The sequence below is a fragment of the Centropristis striata genome, chromosome 21, assembly GCF_030273125.1.
Source record: "Centropristis striata isolate RG_2023a ecotype Rhode Island chromosome 21, C.striata_1.0, whole genome shotgun sequence".
Taxonomy (NCBI): domain Eukaryota; kingdom Metazoa; phylum Chordata; class Actinopteri; order Perciformes; family Serranidae; genus Centropristis; species Centropristis striata.
Window position 1 is genome coordinate 2,227,818 of NC_081537.1, and position 24,893 is coordinate 2,252,710.

The window sequence follows — 24,893 nt, forward strand, 5'->3', positions numbered from 1 at the left end:
CCTCGCAATAATGAAATGCACAGAAAAGGAAACAGAAACTAAATGGATTAATATAGAAAAAGAAATGGCAAGAATATCCATTGGGACATTGCCCTTCATTGGAAGAACGCAAAGGAAAAATTATACAGGTCAGAACTACTGCATTGACAATACATTGGCCAATTGGAAACGCTTGTGTAAAATTTTAAAAATGGATAATGAATGTGTATTAGTTAGAGAAATGGCAGAAGATCCAGACTTTATCCCCAATAGAACAGATAAAATCCTGGAAAGTTGGGCTAAAAAGGGACTGACAAAATATTCACAATTAATTACAAATCACACAATAAACTCCTATGATATTATATCTAGCAAATATGAAATAGAATCGAAACATTTCTTTAAGTACCTGCAGGTCAGAAGCTACATGAATAGATTTTTAGAAGAGGGGACATCAGAGCATGAACTGATTAAATATATGACGCAAAATAGAAATAAAAACAAAGGAAACCTGTCAAAAACGTATAAGATCTTGCAGAAGTATAATGAGGTAGAGAGTAACATAAAAGAGAAGTGGGAAAAAGATTTAAAAATCAACATAACAACAGAAGAGTGGAGAAGAGCATTAGGTGAAAACTTCAGAATCTCACACTCAAAATATTAGATCAAGTTTTCATGGAAAGTGTGCATGAGATTTTTTTTTACACCTAAGAATCTCAAGAAATGCTTCCCTGGATTAGACAAGGGATGTTGGTGAAGATGTGGAGAACAGGAGGCTAATTATATGCTTTTTACATGCCCAGTATTAATAACATACTGGGAAGGAGTTGAGGAAATACTAAAGTACATTTTTGAGTTTAAAGAGCCTTTGCAGGTACAACATTGGTTAGGTATTAATTTAAAAGGAAAGACAAGAGCAAAGACATTTATTTTTTTAATTTACTGAGAGTAACCGTCCTGAAGCAGGTGACTAAAGCATGGAAACAATCAAATACACCAAAATTAAGAGCATGGCTATTAACAGCAGGACAAAGTTTAGAGATGGAAAGACTAACTTTTAGAAACAGGGAACAAATACATATTTGGAAGAAGTTATACTGTAATGAAAGGCTGGTAAAAACAGTGGAAATATTTAATCAAATTAAGGAGATGAACTAAATGGTCCCCACACTAACACTAACATTAACATTCACACACACACACAGCTTCATGAACACGCATACATGCACCACCTCTTATTTTCTCATTATATTATTATTATCTTTTTTTTGTGTGTGTGTCATTAGTTTGTTGTTTATTCCTTTTCTTGGAGATCCTCATTTGGGGAATACCAGTTTGCCTTGTATATATGTTTGTCTGTTTACCCTATGTTTTTGTTATTTACTTTGTGAATATATACCTTGAAAAAAAGGGGGGGAAATGCAAGGTACAATATTGTAAAGAAAACGAAATGACTGATTATGTTTGTGAAACTAAGAAGCCTTGGAATAAAGTATTAAAATGACATCATCCTCTAATGATTTGTTACAGCAACCCCTCCCTCTTCTCCTGCTCTCAAACAGCCAGCTCCACTCTGTCCTGCTGGTTCCTGGTTCCCTCCCCTTCACATCTACTAGTTAGAAAATGGGTGTTACCAACATGGTGCTGACTCACTGCACACACACACACACACACACACACACACACACACACACACACACATTGTTCAGATCAGAGCTCAGAGCAGTTTCACTTATGAGGAAGTGAAACTCAGACAGTCGTTGTGACTGAGAGGTGAAATGGCGCAGAAAGGAGTTCAGCTGGACCGGGAAACTTTCTCTTGTTCCATCTGTCTGGATCTACTGAAGGATCCGGTGACGACTACATGTGGACACAGCTACTGTATGAAGTGTATTAAAACACACTGGGATGAAGAGGATAGAAAGGGAAAATACAGCTGCCCTGAGTGCAGACAGACGTTCACTCCGAGGCCTGTCCTGCTGAAAAACACCATGTTAGCAGTTTTAGTGGATCAGATGAAGAAGACTGGCCTCCAAGCTGCTCCTGCTGATCACTGCTATGCTGGACCTGGAGATGTGGCCTGTGATATCTGCAGCGGGAGAAAACTGAAAGCCCTCAAGTCCTGTCTCACCTGTTCGGCCTCTTACTGTGAGAAACACCTCCAGCCTCATTATGAATCACCTCCATTAAAGAAACACAAGCTGGTGGAGCCCTCCGAGAAGCTGCAGGAGAACATCTGCTCTCGTCACGATGAGGTGATGAAGATGTTCTGCCGGACCGATCGGCAGTCTATCTGTTATCTCTGCTCTGTGGACCAACATAAAGGCCACGACACGGTCTCAGCTGCAGCAGAACGGACGGAGAAGCAGAAAGAGCTGGAGGTGAGTCGACAAAACATCCAGCAGAGAATCCAGGACAGAGAGAAAGATGTGAAGCTGCTTCAACAGGAGCTGGAGGCCATCAATCTCTCTGCTGATAAAGCAGTGGAGGACAGTGAGAAGATGTTCACTGAGCTGATCCGTCTCATGCAGAAAAGAAGCTCTGAGGTGAAGCGGCAGGTCAGATCCCAGCAGGAAACTGAAGTGAGTGGAGTCAAAGAGGTGGAGGAGAAGCTGCAGCAGGAGATCAGAGAGCTGAAGAGGAAAGACGCTGAACTGAAGAAGCTCTCAAACACAGAGGACCACAACCAGTTTCTCCACAGCTACCCCTCACTGTCAGCACTCAGCCCGTCTACATCCAGCATCCAGATCCGTCCTCGCCGCCGATTTGACCACGTGACAGCGGCCGTGTCACGAGTCAGAGACAAACTGCAGGACGTCCTGAGAGACAAATGGACAGACGTCTCACTGACTGAAGTGGATGTTTTACTGTCAGATTCACCAGCAGAGCCCACGACCAGAGCTGAGTTCTTAAAATATTCATGTGAGATCACACTGGATCCAAACACAGCATTCACACTGCTGTTATTATCTGAGGGGAACAGAAAAGCAACATGCATGAGTTATCAACAGTCCTATCCAAGACACCCAGACAGATTCACTACATATATTCAGGTCCTGAGTAGAGAGAGTCTGACTGGACGATGTTACTGGGAGGTGGAGTGGAGAGGGAATGGAGTTTGTGTAGCAGCTTCATACAAGAACATCAGCAGAGGGAGGTCGAATGACTCTGTATTTGGATACAGTGACAAGTCTTGGTCTTTAGAATGTTGCTACAACAAAAATACATTTTGGTACAACAATATCCAAACTCCCGTCTCAGGTCCTCGGTCCTCCAGATTCGGAGTGTACCTGGATCACAGAGCAGGTATTCTGTCCTTCTACAGCGTCTCTGAAACCATGACCCTCCTCCACAGAGTCCAGACCACATTCACTCAGCCGCTCTATGCTGGACTTCGGCTTGGTTACAAATTAGGAGACACTGCAGAGTTCTGTAAACTCAAATAACCAAAGTCATTTAAGGGACAACAGGTTAAAATGTGTCTTAACTCTTAAAGCTCCCATATTGTTCACCTTTGTTGTGTTTTATAAGAATATACATTTGTGGTTTAACGTTCTAAAAGCCATCTGAGATCAGTTGTTCATCTGCTCTCTCAGCCTCCTTCTGCAGCTCCAGCAGCTCAGATCATGTTGGGCCTGTCTCATTAAAATTCACGACCCTTTCTGCTGATTGGCTGACAGTCTTGAGTGACACCCGGCCAGGCTAACCACAGTTAACGTTTTGCAGGTTAAACTCACCGGTGAATGCAAAAAGACGATGGCCACCGCTGAGGTTGTCAGACTTTACATGTTAGAGCCTGATGATGCTTCCCTCTGACTCAAACATGAAATATATTACTGGTTCACTTACAGGTTACAGATTTAGAGTCGGACACGATAATGTGTATACTGCCGTATCCTATAGGAGCAGCTTCTTTGAGTGACAGATTTTTAGGAAGCAGTCAGAAAATATATTTTCACAGTATTTTTATTGCAGCTGCACCTGCTTTATAATCACAAGACTTGTAACTGGTGTTTTTCTACAATAAGGGATCTTTAAACTGATTTCTTTCCATGTTTGTTGCTGAGAGCTCATCGTTGTGGCATTTCTTCTCTGCAGAGATCAGCTGTCAATCAAACATTATGGGCGGGGCTTTGACATCTGCTCATTAGTTGTTCTGTAGATGTTTGACTTTTCTTCCTGTGTCTGTTGAGCCACGGAGGCTTTCACTGCTCATGATGACTGTTGTCCACCTCAACTCATATTTCTCTGCAGGAAAATGTAAATTTCTCTCCAAATGTTTGTTGAATATATGTATGTTGTTGTTATTTTTCTTTTATGCATGGGTCTGAAGAGAGAAAGCTCCAGATATTCAAAGAAAATGTGTAAAAAAAAAAAAAAAAAACTAGAATTATATCTACATTTATTTGTTTGTTAGACCAAATGTTGCTGTTATAATCAAAGCACAAATGAGGCTCTATGATGTATTATAAAACGATGATTATCATGTTCATAATCAATAAGGAAATAGTCATTATTATCTTGTATATCTCTGAGATTCTGATCAAACTAATTGATTGTGTGGATGAAGTGAATCTGTACAAGAAATCACTGAACAAAAATCATTTAACAAACTTCACTGATGGGATGTGTGAAAAAACTGTTCATATAATGAATAAACAAACGCAAACAAAGTATTTTCTTCTGGTCTTAATTCCAGGGTTTGATATAAAGCTGATGGATAAATGATGAGACTAATATGAGATATAACTGAGGCTGTTCTCCTGAAACAACACAAAGTTCACTGTTCATGTTGAGAGCAGAAGAACATTTGTCAGTCAGTCTCTCATTTCTCCAACAAAAGCTGTTTTAATGAGGAAAGTTCAAAGGTCAGAGTTTTATAGCACTTGTTGCTTTTACAGCCAAGATTTGGTTTGTGCTCTTAGTTGATAAAAGGATTTATTACAGACACATTCCTGACACATATACATGCTACTAAACTCTTAAATCTTAGTGAAGTCAACAAGGAAGAAAACTCTAATCTATTGTCTTAATGTTTACCTGTTGACTCAGAAGAGTTTGCCTGCTAAAAGTTGAAATGAGCAGTGAGTTTAAAAGAGAAATGAGCTCTGTTGTAAACGAGAGTTGAACAAAGTGTCAAGGATCCTTTCTTCAGAGTCGCCCCCAGAGGCCAGAGTCCTTCCTGTATCACTGCTGACTGCTGGCAACTCAAACAACCAAAGTCATTTAACCCTTTATCAGGCCAAGAACTATATTTGGTAACTTCAGGTAATATTTCGAGAAAAAAGTTGCAAATTTACTAGATTAAAGTGGCAAATCTACAAGAAAAAAGTTGCAGATTTACGAGAAAAAAGTGGGAAAAAAGCTACTTTTTTCTCCCAGATTCACCACTTTAAATCTCATAAATCTACACATTTTTTTCTCGTAGATTTGCCACTTCAATCTCGTAAATATTTTTCTCAAAATATCATTTTCGTATGTTTTTTTTTTTTTTTTTTTACACATTCTGGCTGTTTGTAATATCCTCCAATATTCTCTAGGGTTGAAATTTGGAATTTGCAAGTATTTTAATGAGTGCCCTATTAAGGGTTAAAGTGGTGAATCTGGGAGAAAAAAGTTGCTTTTTTCCCACATTTTTCTCATAAATCTGCAACTTTTTTTCTTGTAGATTTGCCACTTTAACTTAGTAAATTTGCAACTTTTTTCTCAAAATATTACCTGAAGTTACCAAATATAGTTCTTTGCCTAATAGAGGGTTAAAGGATGCAGGATGAAATGTGTTTTAACTTTTTAAGCTCCATATTGTTCACCTTTGTTGTGTTGTTATTAAAGTTTTGACACCTAAAAGGAGATACATTTGTAATGATCTCGGATCAGTTGTTCATCTGCTTTCTCAGCCTCCTCCTGCACTTTTTTTTTGTAATTTTGTGTCTTTTTTTAAAAATAATTATGTGACTTTTTTTAAATACTTTTTGTGTGTGTACTTTTTTAATAATTTTGTCTTTTTAATAATTTTGTGTCTTTTTTTTTCTTAATTTTATGTCTTGTTTTAAATAATTTTGTTTCTTGTTTAAAATAATTTTGTGTCTTTTTTCGTCCTTTTTTTTCTTCTTTAAGTATTTTTTTTTTCCTGTCATTTTGTGTCTTTTTTTGGTCATTTTGTGTCTTTGTTAATTTTGTGTCTTTTTTAATAGTAGTTTTGTGTCTTTCTTTAGTAATTTTGTGTCTTGTTTTGGTCATTTTGTGTCTTTTCTTTTTTTAGTAATTTTGTGTCTGTTTTTGGTCATTTTGTGTCTTTTCTTTTTTTAGTAATTTTGTGTCTTTTTTTGGTCATTTTGTGTCTTTTCTTTTTTTAGTAATTTTGTGTCTTTTTTTGGTCATTTTGTGTCTTTTCTTTTTTTAGTAATTTTGTGTCTTTTTTTGGTCATTTTGTGTCTTTTCTTTTTTTAGTAATTTTGTGTCTTTTTTTGGTCATTTTGTGTCTTTTTTAGTCATTTTGTCTTTTTTTGTTCATTTTGTCTTTTTTGTGTGTTTATTTTGTGTCTTTTTTTCTTAATTTTGTGTCTTTTTTTAATAGTAATTTTGTGTCTTTTTTTTGTCATTTTGTGTCTTTTTTAAATAGTAATTTTGTTTCTTTTTTTGGTCATTTTGTGTCTTTTTTTTGTCATTTTGTGTCTTTTTTTGGTCATTTTGTGTCTTTCTGTCGTCATTTTGATACTGCCTCCAGGTAATGTGAGTTTGAGACCCCTGATCTAGTGGGCCAAAATATAAAGGAAATGCTTCACGAGGCTTCGTTGTCCCAACACTACTGAATATCCAGATCAGTATGTGGCTTTCTGGTCTGTCAATAAAAATAAAAAAGAAGGGAAACAAGAAGTTAGATGAACATTTATTGATGAAAAGGCCGTGTTGAGACCACAGAGTTCATTAATGACGTGTGTCCATCAGACAGGCTGATACAGGAGGAGAATACAGCACACAGCTAAACCACAGTCTTTAAAAAATAAAATCAGTGCACACATCATCTTACAAAGACTGCATAATAATATAAAGAAAGTTTATAACATTTCCCAGAAATAGTGCAATTTTACCACCACCAGGGAAAATAAATAAATAAATGAAACCTGCTCCACTTTCACCGCCAATTACCTAAATCCCCACAGGTCTGTCCTAAAGCTAAGGCCAGTGGTTTTTAAAGCTAACTCTAACCTTAACCTTCAACAGCTAGTGTTATTTACAAAATACTCAATAATCCACCTGTTTGGAATGAACAAGTAGAAAAGAGAGCAAAGAAAAAGTATAAAATAACCGGAAAAATCTTCCTGTTTGGAGTGAAATGCATTTCCAAGCAAGATCTGGGGTTTAGCGGTGTATGGAACACAGAGACTGGTCCACAGACAGACAGACAGACAGACAGACAGACAGACAGACTGAGTTCATGCAGCTAACGGTGTCAACAACTCATTTAACCTGAGTAAACAGGAAGTATACATTTAATTCAGTAATACAATGTAAATGAATGTGTCTGTCAATGGTAAATATAAATATATAAATCTAAAAAATAAGTTCAATTCATGAATAAAAAAAGTTTTTTAAAAAGTGGTGCAATACAGACTTTAACCAGCAGAGGGCACAATTCACCTGTAAATAAATCCATGGTTAGGGCATTGCAAGCTTTAAACTCAATAAAAGAAATAATAAAAATAATATAAAGGAAACATAAAATCAAATACAATATCAAATATAATAAAAAAAGTTAAATAAATAAAACTAACAAATATAACAAATGAACAAATGAAGGAGAATAAATATAAAACAACAAAATAACGACTCAGTTGGCATGAGACACACCAGAGGGGGGCAGAAAGTTTAGACTTAGTTTTTTTATGTTCCAGTCTGGTTTAGACCTTTTTTCTCACAATTTGACGAGGCATGAATTTATATACCTATTTCAGTCAATCTGTTGTTTAATTCATGCAACTTTTGTTTTGGAGTGAACCCTTTATTTGAAAGCTAAACATGTATAATTTAAGAAAAGTGTGTACGCACAATGCTGGCTTGTATATACCATAGATATCTATATACCATAGATATCTATGGTCTATAGATATCTATATCCATAGATACAGTTTCCTTTATTTTCATGACTATTTACATTGTAGATTCATCAAAACTATTAATGAACACATGTGGAATTATGTACTTAACAAAAAAGTGTGAAATAACTGAAAACATGTCTTATATTCTAGTAAGCAAAGGGTGGTTACTTTGAGGAATCTAAAATACAAGACATGTTTTCAGTTATTTCACACTTTTTTTGTTAAGTACATAATTCCATATGTGTTCATTCATAGTTTTGATGCCTTCAGTGAGAATCTACAATGTAAATAGTCATGAAAATAAAGAAAAACGCATTGAATGAGAAGGTGTGTCCAAACTTTTGGCCTGTACTGTATCTATGGTATATAGATATCTGCCTATATCCCCAGCCTTGGAAAAAACCTGTTCACACGGCACAGATGAGGCTGGAGATCAGCGAGGGAGCGGTTCACTTCCACAATAGTGTCGGTGATTCGGTGATGTTCGAGGCACTTTGCTGCTTCAAACTTCAAGTCATGTGACCAAACCACGCCTCGGCATGTGTCGGAGCTTAAAGTGTCAGCGGACCATCCCGAGACACAGGTGAGGCAGAAGTGCATCAGTGGGAGGAAACAGGTGAAGGAAAGAACAGATTACTCAGCTAACAAAGAGGAGCAAAAGATAAGAGAAAGAGAAAACGGACCTTTTATTTATACACACAGTCACTGATCTGGTGGGAAATATTTGATCCTCCTGTGAGACGAAACAGAAGCTTTAAACAGACGACTGAATGATTTACAGGTTAGTTATTCACTTTCAGTTGTCTGATATTCTCTGTGTCTCTCTGTGGACTCACACTTGATCTATAAATACATTTAGGACACATGGTTGAACATGTTATTAACATTAATGCAGACATAGCTTGTATTGTGTTATTGTAGTTTAATTTGACATGAAGGTTGTTATTAGTTATTGTAATGCATGATGGTGAATCCATGAAGCAGAAAGACTGAAAGAGGCTAAAAGCTACAGAAGAGGATCAGGGCCAGGCGTTTAATATTACTACAACTTAGAACAGTAGTATTAAAACTACACTTCTTAAGGTTGTAGTAACAACCTTAAGAAGTGTAGTTTTTACTAATTTTATGACTAAAATATATACATAAATTACATAAAAGCAGATTTTCCCAAAACAATCTATTATCTGCCCTAGCACCTGATATAACCTGCGGCTGCTCTTCTAAATGTCTCTCAAATATTAATTATTAATTATTTATAATTATTATAATCTCATATTCAGAGTTGTGCTTTGTCCCGAAGTGTTTTACTGGGTTTGTTGTCTTGGCACAACAAGATGTCACACGCTGCATCCTGGCTGTTTGCGGAGCTAAAATACCTCCACACATAACTTCTTTACCGTCATATTTGAGCCATAAGTCGCACGAGTGATAACACATCTTCACGCGCACATAGACAGCAACCGAGTGAAGCAGAGGCAGGTGTGAGCGAGTCAAAAACAACAGCAACACGCACAACAACGTGCTCGCTCCCGGTGGAGCTCTTCTCTCGGACTTTTGACACATTGGGGCGGAGACCACGTGGTGCCTTTTCAGTTTACTGCTGACAGCTCAGTGGTAGCGGCGGCATCATGTAAACAACAACAACAACGGTTGTTTCATGACGTTCACAACCACAACTCTCCGCTTCATCACTGGTAATAAAAAGGTTCAAAAGTGCTGCTCCGGCCTTTATTTGTTCATGTAAACAACGCCCCCGGCCATTAGCTATAGGAGACCGGCTATTTATTGAGGAAATACGGTAAATAACCATCACAATTAATGATGTAACGTTAAATAAAACCAACATAGCAGTCAGAAATACTAAAGAATCAATGAATCAATAAAGGCCTGATCCAAGCACAGGCCGGATTAAAACATTAAAAAAGAAACAAGAAAAGAAAAGAAAAAGGAACCTGGACAAGGATATGATCAGAAAGTCTTCCAATGCTTGTGGGCTGTCTGAGAAGAGTGACGTAAATTCAGAGAGACAAGCAGGAGAGAGACAGACAGGAGAGAGACAGACAGGAGAGAGACAGACAGGAGAGAGACAGACAGATGAGAGACAGGCAGGAGAGAGACAGACAGGAGAGAGACAGACAGATGAGAGAGAGACAGACAGATGAGAGACAGACAGGAGAGAGACAGACAGACAGACAGACAGATGAGAGACAGACAGGAGAGAGACAGACAGACAGACAGACAGATGAGAGACAGGCAGGAGAGAGACAGACAGACAGACAGACAGACAGACAGACAGACAGACAGACAGACAGATGAGAGACAGGCAGGAGAGAGACAGACAGACAGACAGACAGACAGATGAGAGACAGACAGGAGAGAGACAGACAGACAGACAGATGAGAGACAGGCAGGAGAGAGACAGACAGACAGATGAGAGACAGACAGGAGAGAGAGAGACAGGAGAGAGACAGACAGATGAGAGACAGACAGGAGAGAGACAGACAGGAGAGAGACAGACAGATGAGAGAGAGACAGACAGATGAGAGACAGACAGGAGAGAGACAGACAGACAGACAGACAGATGAGAGACAGACAGGAGAGAGACAGACAGACAGACAGATGAGAGACAGGCAGGAGAGAGACAGACAGACAGACAGACAGATGAGAGACAGACAGGAGAGAGACAGACAGACAGACAGATGAGAGACAGACAGGAGAGAGACAGACAGACAGACAGACAGACAGACAGACAGATGAGAGACAGACAGGAGAGAGACAGACAGACAGACAGATGAGAGACAGGCAGGAGAGAGACAGACAGACAGATGAGAGACAGACAGGAGAGAGACAGACAGGAGAGAGACAGACAGATGAGAGACAGACAGGAGAGAGACAGACAGATGAGAGACAGACAGATGACAGACAGACAGGAGACAGACAGGAGAGAGACAGACAGATGAGAGGGAGACAGGAGAGAGACAGACAGATGAGAGGGAGACAGGAGACAGACAGGAGAGAGACAGACAAGACAGACAGACAGACAGACAGACAGACAGACAGACAGACAGACAGGAGAGAGACAGGAGAGAGACAGACAAGAGACAGACAGACAGATGAGAGACAGACAGACAGATGAGACAGACAGACAGATGAGAGACAGACAGGAGAGAGACAGACAGATGAGAGAGAGACAGGAGACAGACAGGAGAGAGACAGGCAGACAGACAGGAGACAGACAGATGAGAGACAGACAGGAGAGAGACAGACAGATGAGAGAGAGACAGGAGACAGACAGGAGAGAGACAGACAGACAGGAGACAGACAGGAGACAGACAGACAGATGAGAGACAGACAGATGAGAGACAGACAGGAGAGAGACAGACAGACAGATGAGAGACAGACAGGAGAGAGACAGACAGGAGAGAGACAGACAGACAGACAGATGAGAGACAGACAGATGAGAGACAGACAGATGAGAGACAGACAGACAGATGAGAGACAGACAGATGAGAGACAGACAGGAGAGAGACAGACAGACAGATGAGAGACAGACAGATGAGAGACAGACAGGAGAGAGACAGACAGACAGGAGAGAGACAGACAGGAGAGAGACAGACAGACAGATGAGAGACAGACAGATGAGAGACAGACAGGAGAGAGACAGACAGACAGATGAGAGACAGACAGATGAGAGACAGACAGATGAGAGACAGACAGGAGAGAGACAGACAGACAGATGAGAGACAGACAGATGAGAGACAGACAGGAGAGAGACAGACAGACAGATGAGAGAAGTATCTTTCAGTGTCAATCCGCACATCTCTAGTAGCGAACAGCTGATTCCAAGTCAGACTGAGTTTTGTCCCGCTGCTCCTGGCTCCGTCAGCTCCAGGTAAATATACACATGGACATGATGAGGACTAAAGCTACGAGTCAGACTCCAGGCTGAAACAATTCAGTTCACAATGAAGTATTTTTTCTTTTCATTTACTTGTTGTGTTGTTGAATAAGTAGACTGAAATGTACTTTATGGTCGGGGAGAGCGGGACTGATTGGTAGACAGTTATTGATGTAAAATAAAATAGTTTTATTCACATTTAATCAGCAGCGCGTGGAACAGAAGTATTCTTTGTAAAGATGTGTGTGACTCTTCAGCTGTGTCTCCTCTCTCAGGGAGAAGATGATCTGCAGCATCCTGCTCCTCCTCAGCCTGACCTCCTGTCTCTCTGGTTAGTTTACTCCTTCACTTTATTATCCACAAAGAAGGAGAAAGTCTGTCTGCTCCTCACTTCCCCTCTCTGTCTCCTCAGCAGGAACATTTGTAGTGAATGTGACTCAGAGCTCCTATCAGGCAGAGGAGAACCAGAACATCACGCTGGAGTGGACCTTCACCACCACACCTGAAGCTTCTCTCCAACGCTTTTCCATCACCTGCACGCTGTTAGATAAAGTCAGAGATTCAGTCCTGTTTCGTCTGTATAAAGGTGTTGAGGTCCCAGAGTCTCAGGATCAACAGTTTGCAGGACGAGTCCACTTTGACAAAGACGTCCTCAGAGAAGGACGACTCAGACTTCATGTGTCCAGACTCAATATCAGTGACTCTGGACCTTACTGGTGTGAAGTGAACACTGGTCTTGGTGGGAAAGCTGCCAAAATAAAGCTCTACATCACTGGTAAGTTGATCCAGTTAAACTTTAACACGTTGAAATCATTATTATTCTTTTTTTAGATTATTAAGAACCTAAATATAATGATTATGGACTTCCACATCACTTCTTATGGTTTCTGTGAATCTGTTACATCTTTATCTGTCGTGGATGTTGATTTTTATTCTTTCATGAAATGTTTTTTCTTCACCAGAATGACTCAGATCTGTTTGTTCTCTCTGCAGCAACGAGGGTTCGGCTTAAAGCTGAGACACCAAACACACCAAACACACCAAGTCAGGGAACAGATCCTCCTCCAGCAGGAAGTGGACCACAACCAGAGAGTCCAGCAATGATCATCCTCTACTGTCTATCTATCTATCTATCTATCTCTACTGTGTACTGGGACTGACAGCAGCAGCTCTTTCTTTCTGTTACTTTCTGCGTAAAAAACAAGATTTCTGCTTCAGAGGTGGATTTGGTCAAAGTTACAGACCACCAGGTGGATTAGAGGAAACAGTATAATCAACAACTTGAACAAAACTAAAACAAAATGCTCATAGAACTGTAGGTCAGAACACTTCAACATATCAGGTAACAAAATCAACAACTAATAACAGAAGTCTGATGAAACTCATCGTTCATTCTTTTTGTTTTGTATCAGGAGAACTTCAGTTACAACAACCCAAATCACAAGACGGCAGAAACAACGGCCACAACCTTTGTTTTGTCATTTGCCCCACCAGATACAGTTTATGCCTAAAGCCATTCACCAAGTCAAGCAAGTCAAGACTTGATACGAAGTTCCATGAACCCCCCAGGCCAACCACAGCCTGGGAGGCTTTCACAACACACTCTCCAGGTTCCTCTCACCACAAGCTGCCCAACTGGTTTTCCCACACTGTACACGCACAACATTTATCATTTTTCATCATTTTGCTTTGCAGCTCTGTGTTAAAGTGTTAATGTGTTTTAGTCTTCTTGATCATTTCATGTCTTTTTTGGTCATTTCGTGTCTTTTTTGGTCATTTTGTATCTTTTTTTGGTCATTTTGTTTCCTTTTTGGGCCCTTTTGTGTCTTTTTTTGATCATTTTGTCGTCAATTTGTGTCTTTTTTGGTCATTTTGTTTCCTTCTTTTGGTCATTTTGTGTCTTTTTGATCATTTTGTGTCTTTTTTGGTCATTTTGTGTCTTTTTTGGTCATTTTGTGTCTTTTTGATCATTTTGTGTCTTTTTGTGGTCAATTTGAGTCCTTTTTGGGTAATTTTGTGCCTTTTCTGACAAATCCCAAAGTATCAAGTTGTTACTTTCCAAGGAGTCTCTGGCTTGAAGCTGACTGTTACACACTCAGGAGGTCAGAATGGACCTTTAAACTGATAGCAAAGCACTTAATAGTAGAGGAAGAATGTATTGTCTACTGTTGTCATTATATGAATCCTCTTGTACAGATTTAGTATGTGACAATATTTACCAGATAATAATGTTTTATATTCACTCAATAAAGAGACATTTCAACACTTGAATCAACCTGACAGCTTTTCTTTATGTTTTAACAACAACATTATGTTCTGTTATCATGGAGCCACAGTGTGTTTTGAAAGGAACTCATAGTGATATTTATTATATTCATGTTAGTGGTCAAAGAAGTAATCAGATTACTGCAGTTAAAAGTACCAACACCACACTGTGAAGTTACTCTACTACAGTAAAAGTCCTGCATTCAACACTTACTGAAGTAAAAGTACAAAAGTATCAAAAGTAAAAGTACTCACTGTGCAGAAAGATTGTTTTATATATTCCAAATATATTATTAGATTATTACTGATGCATTTATGAAAGCAGAATGTTTGTATAGGGTTATTTTTTTTACAACTAAATATACAGTTAATTTGGTTTCATTTATTATAAAAAAAAAATGCATTATCACTTTAAATTGATCATGTTTTTCAAGTTAAATTTTGACCTCAAAGTAACTAAAACTGTCAACTAAATGTAGTGGAGTAGAAAGTATAAAGTTACATAAAATGGAAATACTTTTAAGTACCTTAAAATTCTATTTAAGTAAAGTATTTAACCCATAAGAACCTATGGTGACACCCTGTAACAAACACTTTAAATCTTCTATAATCTCCCATATTCAGCTTTATGCTTCACATTAACTCATTAAATCCCTAAGAGACGTAAACTCAACACCCTGCTGTGGTGGTCATGTGACTGTGACAGGAAGTGACTTCTCCAAAATGTTTCTGTGACTGGAAACAGAAATGTGAAAAAGTAGCTGATTTCAAAAAGCTTCTTTTTGTTACCAGGCTAAGTTTAAACCTATTTAACAACTCTAATCCATTAATAGTTTGTCCTGTATTACATTTAACTTGTTCTGACCAGATTTCCTGAACAAATTAAAGTCACAATTGTGAAATTTTGAACAAATGGTTATTTGTTTTTATTTATTATTGAGTTATTCTTATTTTGTTACTGAAAAACAAATCTGAAAAATAATTTGTTGTTCAACAGCACTATCAATGTCACAATTTTGATAAATGTTGTGGAGATGCAAAGAAAAAGGGAATTTTGTGTTTCTGTAAACAGAAAATGTGTCTGGTTTTTTTAAATCTTATTTTAAAATAAGAAATATCATAAACATAAATACCATAAACGACCATTGTAACGTTTATGTCACATCTCAGATCTTTGACATTTAGGGCTAGTGTTTTATTTAAACATCATAAATGCTGCCCCAGTGGTTTGCCCACACTGCCCACACTGCCCACACTGCCCATACTGCCCACACTGCCCACACTGCCCACACTGCACACACTGCCCACACTGCCCACACTGCCCACACTACCCACACTGCCCACACTGCCCACACTACCCACACTGCACACACTGCCCACACTGCCCACACTGCCCACACTACCCACACTACCCATACTGCCCATACTGCCCACACTGCCCACACTGCCCACACTACCCATACTGCCCACACTGCCCACACTGCACACTCTGTACACGCAGAACATTTATGCACCACCCTATGTTGAAGCAGCACTGTCATGTAGTGCAGCTATTCTCAACCTGGGGGGGGTCCCGACCCCAATTGCGGGTCGCGAGATGATTTCTGGAAATCATTTTGCTTTGCAGCTCTGTGTTAAAGTGTTCATGTGTTGATGTGTTTTAGTCTTTTTGGTCATTTCATGTCTTTTTTTGGTCATTTTGTGGGGTTTTTTGTCATTCTGTGTCTTTTTTTGGTCATTTTGTTTCTTTTTTGGGCCCTTTTGTGTCTTTTTTTTTATCATTTTGTGGTCAATTTGTGTCTTTTTTGGACTTATGAATGAATGAATCACAAAGTCAAGCAGATTCTGCAGCTGACAAGTTGATGAAAACAGCAACTTCTTTCATAACCGACTCTGCAGGTTCCTGTCATCACAACCACCCCGTGCAGAACTGGGGCCAATTGGCAGACTGTTGTACTTCCGTTAGAAGGGTGCAGCCAGAGTTCTTGGAAACATCAACACAAGGAAAGTAGGAATGTATTTTGTTGTCATATTATGAATCCTCTTGTACAGATTTAGTATGTGACAATATTTACCAGATAATAATGTTTTATATTCACTCAATAAAGAGACATTTCAACACTTGAATCAACCTGACAGCTTTTCTTTATGTTTTAACAACAACATTATGTTCTGTTATCATGGAGCCACAGTGTGTTTTTAAAGGAACTCATAGTGATATTTATTATATTCATGTTAGTGGTCAAAGAAGTAATCAGATTACTGCAGTTAAAAGTACCAACACCACACTGTGAAGTTACTCCACTACAGTAAAAAAATGCATAATCACTTTAAATTGATCATGTTTTTCAAGTTAAATTTTGACTTCAAAGTAACTAAAACTGTCGACTAAATGTAGTGGAGTAGAAAGTATAAAGTTACATAAAATGGAAATACTTTAGTAAAGTACTTTAGAGAGTGGAGTGAATCAGTGGCTGGAAACAGTGAAAACAAGAGAAATCTTCACAGTTCACTCAGCTAACAAAGAGGAGAAAGAGAAAGAGAAAGAGAAAACAGACCTTTTATTTATACACACAGTCACTGATCTGGTGGGAAATATTTGATCCTCCTGTGAGACGAAACAGAAGCTTTAAACAGACGACTGGATGATTTACAGGTTAGTTAGATTCACTTTCACTTGTCTGATATTCTCTGTGTCTCTCTGTGGACTCACTATTGATCTATAAATACATTTAGGACACATGGTTGAACATGTTATTAACATTAATGTAGGTTGTTATTAGTTATTGTAATGCATGATGGTGAATACATTAGAGCTGCAACAATTTTTTCGATTAATCAAACAATAATAGATTGTTAAGTTAATCGTCAACTATTTTGATTATGGAAATATTGCTTTGAGCAGTTTTTTAAAGACAATAAATCCTAATTCTCTGATTTCAGCTTCTTCAATGTGAATATTTCTGGTTTCTTTGTTCCTTTATGTAACCTTACGGATTGATCTGACGCAACAGGTGCTTCAGTTAAGGAGGCCACAACAGTCAGTGTAAGTTAGACACATGCCTTTTTATTTTACAACAGTCAAGGAAAGACAAAACAGACAGACAGTCATATGACGGCTGGGAAACCAGCCACCAACTGCCTAGGACACTGGGAGGATATAAATAGAAGAACTAGAAGTGTGTGATATATCACTATGAGTGATATAATATATATAACATATATTTATATACAATATAATATAATAAAAAAAAAGAAAGAAAGAAATAAAATAAAAATAAGAAAGCAGTGCGTTCAGGTCCCAGCTTGAGGTCTATCTTTTCTAATGTATTCAATAAAAGGGCCCCAGATCTTTTTAAACCTATCGTGAGAATTAGACAAAGAAAATGGAACCTCCTGGAGGTATAAACAGGAAACCAGATCATTCAGCACCTGTTGAAGCAGACTTCCACTCCCTTAGGATGAGCGAACATGAGGGCTTGTTGTAAAGCAGGTAAATCTACATAATATGGATATTGAACCATAAACACAGTTACAGACAGTGAGGAGGTGGAGTCTCTATTTTCTGTCTCAGCTGTAATGTGTGAACTTTGATCTTGTGTGTGTCAATTTGGCTACTTTTTCACTCTTTATACAACACACTGCATTAAATATGACAGATAATATTACAGTTTTAATTCTTGTTTTCAAAGGTTATATTTAGTTTAATTTAACCCTTTATCAGGCGAAGAACCTTATTTGGTAACTTCAGTGGATATCCAAAATAAGAAATAAAAATATTTCCAGAAAAAAGTTGCAAATTTACTAGATTAAAGTGGCAGATCTACAAGAAAAAAAGTCGCAGATTTAAGAGATTTAAAGTAGCAAATCTGCGTGGAAAAAAGTCACAGATTTATGCGAAAGAAGTGGAAAATAAGCAACTTTTCTCGCAGATTCACCACTTTAAATCTCTTAAATCTGCGACTTTTTTTCTTGTAGACCTGCCACTTTAATCTAGTAAATTTGCAACTTTTTTCTCAACCCCATTTTGATATCAACTGAAGTTACCAAATATAGTTCTTCGCCTGATAAAGGGTTCGGTTTTGTTTAAAAAGAAGGTATGAATAAACAGCACAGAAAGCTGTTTTCATGTCTGCATTTTTATTGATGATACAGAAAGTCATCATATGATCCAGATCTATAAACCAGAAGTGTATGTGAGTAATAAGCTCTTGTCTCCAGAGTTCCTCTCACATGAAGAGTTGCTAACTGCTGCCCCCCAGTGGTGACGACAGGTCAGTGCACCTCTGGAGTCTCTACATTATGGCTCCACAGAGAGGACAGATAGAATATTACACATGTTGAATAGCAAAGATTAGTCAGCCACCATATCATGAGTTAATAACTGCAGCGCTGCATGTTGTATTTTACATCATAATTCACTTATATGCACTTTACACAGTTCATTGTAAAGAAGGAAACACAATAACAAACAAACAGAAGTTACCAGTTTTTGTTATTGCTCATTTTACAGCCCAAAGTTGTGGAATATAAGGAGGAAAAAACAAGCATGGTAAAAATGGTAAAAACCAGCAGCTGTGGTTGCCAGAACTTTACTGTAATAAATACGGTGCAACTTTTTTAAATATTAAAACAAAAAGATATTAGCACTGTTGATTTCATGTTTAAGATTGCCAATATTTATTCCATTTTTTACTGTTGAACTAAAAAGTTTTTCCATCAAAAGAAACGCTGTTTTGCCATATAATTGACCAGAAAATACTTAATAAATGCTGCATAAATTAAAGATTTTACCATTAAATATATGACTTTAATATTTAGCCCACCTGCAGAATGCTGAAATGCAGATGATGGGCCTGCAACCTCAGCAATATGAAAAGTTCCTGGGAAAAGTTGTAACAGTTTCTCAAAATATCAATACAAGAATAACATAAACTGAACTTATTCAAATGTGATCAATTTTAAGGTAATCCTGCTGCTTTTCCTGACATTGTGGACATATCCTCTTCAGTTAATTTAAACCTCTATAAATATATATATAGCTATAGACTACTAGCCTATTCCTTCCTATTTGATAGATAGATATTCAACTGTCCATAAGTTTATAGAAACAACAACCACACGTCCACTCATCAACAATAAAGACTATTGAAATACACATAAAGTAATAAAACAGAATTTATTTAATAATTCTTGATTGTTGTGTGACTGATACCTTCATCATCGTCATCTCCAGCCTTTTCTTTTCTTTATCATGAAAAATGTCTCAATGTTTTGAGTCCTTTCCATCCTGATCTCTCTCTCTATCACTGTCTGCCCCTGAAGAAACCATGCATGACATTTGGTCTGAAATAATAATATAAAGTCAGAAAAGCACTTTCCTTAAAGTGAAACACACAGGATAGGTATCACACACAATGACATCATCCTCTAATGATTTGTTACAGCAACCCCTCCCTCTTCTCCTGCTCTCAAACAGCCAGCTCCACTCTGTCCTCCTGTTTCCTGGTTCCCTCCCCTTCACATCTACTAGTTAGAAAATGGGTGTTACCAACATGGTGCTGACTCACTGCACACACACACACACACACACATTGTTCAGATCAAAGTTCAAACCGATTTCACTCATGAGGAAGTGAACCTCAGACAGTCGTTGTGACTGAGAGGTGAAATGGCGCAGAAGGGAGTTCAGCTGGACCGGGAAACTTTCTCTTGTTCCATCTGTCTGGATCTACTGAAGGATCCGGTGACGACTACATGTGGACACAGCTACTGTATGAAGTGTATTAAAACACACTGGGATGAAGAGGATAGAAAGGGAATCTACAGCTGCCCTGAGTGCAGACAGAAGTTCACTCCAAGGCCTGTCCTGCTGAAAAACACCATGTTAGCAGTTGTAGTGGATGAGGTGAAGAAGACTGGCCTCCAAGCTGCTCCTGCTGATCTCTGCTATGCTGGACCTGGAGATGTGGCCTGTGATGTCTGCACTGGGAGAAAACTGAAAGCCTTCAAGTCCTGTCTCACCTGTCCAGCCTCTTACTGCGGGCAACACCTCCAGCCTCATTATGATGTAGCTGCGTTATCCAAACACAAGCTGGTGGAGCCCTCCGAGAAGCTGCAGGAGAACATCTGCTCTCAGCACGATGAGGTGATGAAGATGTTCTGCCGGACCGATCGGCAGTCTATCTGTTATCTCTGCTCTGTGGACCAACATAAAGGCCACGACACGGTCTCAGCTGCAGCAGAAAGGAGCGAAAAGCAGAATGAGCTGGAGGTGAGTCGACTCAACATCCAGCAGAGAATCCAGGACAGAGAGAAAGACGTGAAGCTGCTTCAACAGGAGGTGCACAACATCAATCTCTCTGCTGATAAAGCAGTGGAGGACAGTGAGAAGATGTTCACTGAGCTGATCCGTCTCATGCAGAAAAGAAGCTCTGAGGTGAAGCAGCAGGTCAGATCCCAGCAGGAAACTGAAGTGAGTCGAGTCAAAGAGGTGGAGGAGAAGCTGCAGCAGGAGATCAGAGAGCTGAAGAGGAAAGACGCTGAACTGAAGAAGCTCTCAAACACAGAGGACCACAACCAGTTTCTCCACAGCTACCCCTCACTGTCAGCACTCAGCCCGTCTACATCCAGCATCCAGATCCGTCCTCGCCGCCGCTTTGACCACGTGACAGCGGCCGTGTCACGAGTCAGAGACAAACTGCAGGACGTCCTGAGAGACAAATGGACAGACGTCTCACTGACTGAAGTGGATGTTTTACTGTCAGATTCACCAGCAGAGCCCACGACCAGAGCTGAGTTCTTAAAATATTCATGTGAGATCACACTGGATCCAAACACAGCAAGCACACTGCTGTTATTATCTGAGGGGAACAGAAAAGCAACACGCATGAGGGATCACCAGTCCTATCCAAGTCACCCAGACAGATTCACTTATTGTTGTCAGGTCCTGAGTAGAGAGAGTCTGACTGGACGATGTTACTGGGAGGTGGAGTGGAGAGGGAGTGGAGTTGATGTAGCAGCTTCATACAAGAACATCAGCAGAGGGTCGTATGAGTCTGGATTTGGATGCAATGACAAGTCTTGGTCTTTGGAATGTCACAACAACAAAAATACATTTCGCTACAACAAGATCAAAACTCCCGTCTCAGGTCCTCAGTCCTCCAGATTCGGAGTGTACCTGGATCACAGAGCAGGTATTCTGTCCTTCTACAGCGTCTCTGAAACCATGACCCTCCTCCACAGAGTCCAGACCACGTTCACTCAACCGCTCTATGCTGGACTTATGCTTTATTATCATGGAGACACTGCTGAGTTCTGTAAACTCAAATAACCAAAGTCATTTAAGGGACAACAGGTTAAAATGTGTCTTAACTCTTAAAGCTCCCATATTGTTCACCTTTGTTGTGTTTCATAAGAATATACATTTGTGGTTTTACGTTCTAAAAACCACCTGAGTTCAGTTGTTCATCTGCTCTCTCAGCCTCCTTCTGCAGCTCCAGCAGCTCAGATCATTTTGGGCCTGTCTCATTAATATTCATGAGCCTTTCTTCTGATTGGCTGACAGTCTTGAGTGACACCCGGCCAGGCTAACCACAGTTAACGGTTTGCAGCCTCGGTTAAACTCACCGGTGAAAGCAAAAAGACGATGGCCACCGCTGAGGAAGATGTTGTCAGACTTTACATGTTAGAGCCTGATGATGCTTCCCTCTGACTCAAACATGAAATATATTACTGGTTCACTTACAGGTTGCAGATTTAGAGTCGGACACGATAATGTGTATACTGCCGTATCCTATAGGAGCAGCTTCTTTGAGTGGCAGATTTTTAGGAAGCAGTCAGAAAATATATTTTCACAGTATTTTTATTGCAACTGCACCTGCTTTATAATCACAAGACTTGTAACTGGTGTTTTTCCATAATAAGGGACCTTTAAACTGATTTCTTTCCATGTTTGTTGCTGAGAGCTCATCGTTGTGGCATTTCTTCTCTGCAGAGATCAGCTGTCAATCAAACATTATGGGCGGGCTTTGACATCTGCTCATTAGTTGTTCTGTAGATGTTTGACTTTCCTTCCTGTGTCTGTTGAGCCACGGAGGCTTTCACTGCTCATGATGACTGTTGTTCACCTCAACTCATATTTCTCTGCAGGAAAATGTACATTTATCTCCAAATGTTTGTTGAATATTTGTATGTTGTTGTTGTTGTTTTTCTTTTATGCATGGGTCTGAAGAGAGAAAGCTCCAGATATTCAAAGAAAATGTGTTAAAAAACAAAAAAAACTAGAATTATATCTACATTTATTTGTTTGTTAGACCAAATGTTGCTGTTATAATCAAAGCACAAATGAGGCTCTATGATGTATTATACAACTATAATTATCATGTTCATAATCAATAAGGAAATAGTCATTATTATCTTGTATATCTCTGAGATTCTGATCAAACTAATTGATTGTGTGGATGATGTGAATCTGTACAAGAAATCACTGAACTAAAATCATTTAACAAACTTCACTGATGGGATGTGTGAAAAAACTGTTTCTATAATGAATAAACAAACATAAACAAAGTATTTTCTTCTGGTCTTAATTCCAGGGTTTGATATAAAGCTGATGGATAAATGATGAGACTAATATGAGATATAACTGAGGCTGTTCTCCTGAAACAACACAAAGTTCACTGTTCATGTTGAGAGCAGAAGAACATTTGTCAGTCAGTCTCTCATTTCTCCAACAAAAGCTGTTTTAATGAGGAAAGTTCAAAGGTCAGAGTTTTCTATCACTTGTTGCTTTTACAGCCAAGATTTGGTTTGTGCTCTTAGTTGATAAAAGGATTTATTACAGACACATTCCTGACACATATACATGCTACTAAACTCTTAAATCTTAGTGAAGTCAACAAGGAAGAAAACTCTAATCTATTGTCTTAATGTTTACCTGTTGACTCAGAAGAGTTTGCCTGCTAAAAGTTGAAATGAGCAGTGAGTTTAAAAGAGAAAAAAAGTTGCAGATTTAAGAGATTTAAAGTGGCAAATCTTTGCGAAAAAAGTTGCAGATTCACAAGAAAAAAGTGGGAAATTTGGAATTTGCATGTATTTCAATGAGTGCCCTATTAAGGGTTAAAGTGGTGAATCTTGGAGAAAAAAAGTTGCTTTTTCCCCACTTTTTTCTCGTAAATCTGCGACTATTTCGCACAGATTTGTCACTTTAAATCTTTAAATAATAATTTAAATATAATTTTGTGTCTTTTTTTCCTGTCATTTTGTGTCTTATTTTGGTAATTTTGTGTCTTTTTTTAATAGTAATTTTGTGTCTTTTTTTAGTAATTTTGTGTCTTTTTTTAGTAATTTTGTATCTTTTTTTTGTCATTTTGTGTCTTTTTTTGTCATTTTGTGTCTTTTTTTTGTCATTTTGTGTCTTTTTTTGCAAATAACCGGAAAAATCTTCCTGTTTGGAGTGAAATGCATGCTGGGAAGTGAATTTTGACACTGCAAGAGAGACCAGTAACAAAGTTTTAAAGGGACCAAATCTATGACGGCTTTCCAAGACAGATCTGAGGTTTAGAGGTGGAACACAGAGACTGGTCCACAGACAGACAGACAGACAGACTGAGTTCATCCAGCTAACGGTGTCAACAACTGATTTAACCTGAGTAAACAGGAAGTATATATTTAATTCAGTAATACAATGTAAAATAATGTGTCTGTCAATGGTAAATATAAATATATAAATCTAAAAAATAAGTTCAATTCATGAATAAAAAATGTAAAAAAAAAAAAAAAAAAAGGTGCAAAGGTGCAATACAGACTTTAACCAGCAGAGGGCACAATTCACCTGTAAATAAATCCCTGTTTAGGGCATTGCACTCTTTAAACTCAATAAAATAAATAATAAAAATAATATAAAGGAAACATAAAATCAAATACAATATCAAATATAATAAAATACCTAAAATAAATAAAACATCTCAAATGATCAAATGAAGGAGAATAAATATAAAACAACAAAATAACGACTCAGTTGGCATGAGACACACCAGAGGGGGGCAGAAAGTTTAGACTTAGTTTTTTTATGTTCCAGTCTGGTTTAGACCTTTTTCTCACAATTTGACGAGGCATGAATTTATATACCTATTTCAGTCAATCTGTTGTTTAATTCATGCAACTTTTGTTTTGGAGTGAACCCTTTATTTGAAAGCTAAACATGTATAATTTAAGAAAAGTGTGTAAAAGTTGTTTAATAGTCCTTTATTCATTTATTTTTGTTCTAGCTGTTAAGACAAAAACATTTTAAATGCATTCTAAAGCAGGACCTTCTGCTGTGGTCAAATGTATAATAACATCATTATCTAGTTACTTTATCTCCAATTTAATTATTACATTTTTAGCTTTTTGTCTCCATATCGAGTTTTTGGTTTTCAGTTCCCATAAACATCTGACGCTTGCAGCTTAGCTGATTATGTTGCCAATTATTATTTAATTTCTCAGTTTCATCATTCCCTGCTGCTGTAGTTGTTCCAGCTGTGTCCTGCAGCAAGGTGCATGGTTATTATACACAATCTGTAGAATGAAGATACAGAACAAACATTATTATGTTTTCACTTGTCCAAGTCCTTTTGTCTGTTCAGATTTCTCCTGTTGAGATGTAACAA

General features: G+C 38.3%; 2 protein-coding genes across 2 annotated transcripts; both read left to right on the plus strand.

Annotated features, from left to right (window-relative positions):
* Positions 1–1,725: 1,725 nt before the first annotated feature.
* Positions 1,726–3,627, plus strand: LOC131959055 (tripartite motif-containing protein 16-like). Its single transcript, XM_059324157.1, has one exon. The coding sequence runs from the start codon at positions 1,758–1,760 to the stop codon at positions 3,423–3,425; it is 1,668 nt and encodes a 555-aa protein (XP_059180140.1). The 5' UTR covers positions 1,726–1,757; the 3' UTR covers positions 3,426–3,627.
* A 16,202-nt stretch (positions 3,628–19,829) lies between these two features.
* On the plus strand, positions 19,830–22,983 carry LOC131959057 (tripartite motif-containing protein 16-like). Its single transcript, XM_059324159.1, has one exon. It carries the CDS (start codon positions 19,913–19,915, stop codon positions 21,572–21,574), a length of 1,662 nt encoding a protein of 553 aa, XP_059180142.1. The 5' UTR covers positions 19,830–19,912; the 3' UTR covers positions 21,575–22,983.
* Positions 22,984–24,893: the final 1,910 nt, after the last annotated feature.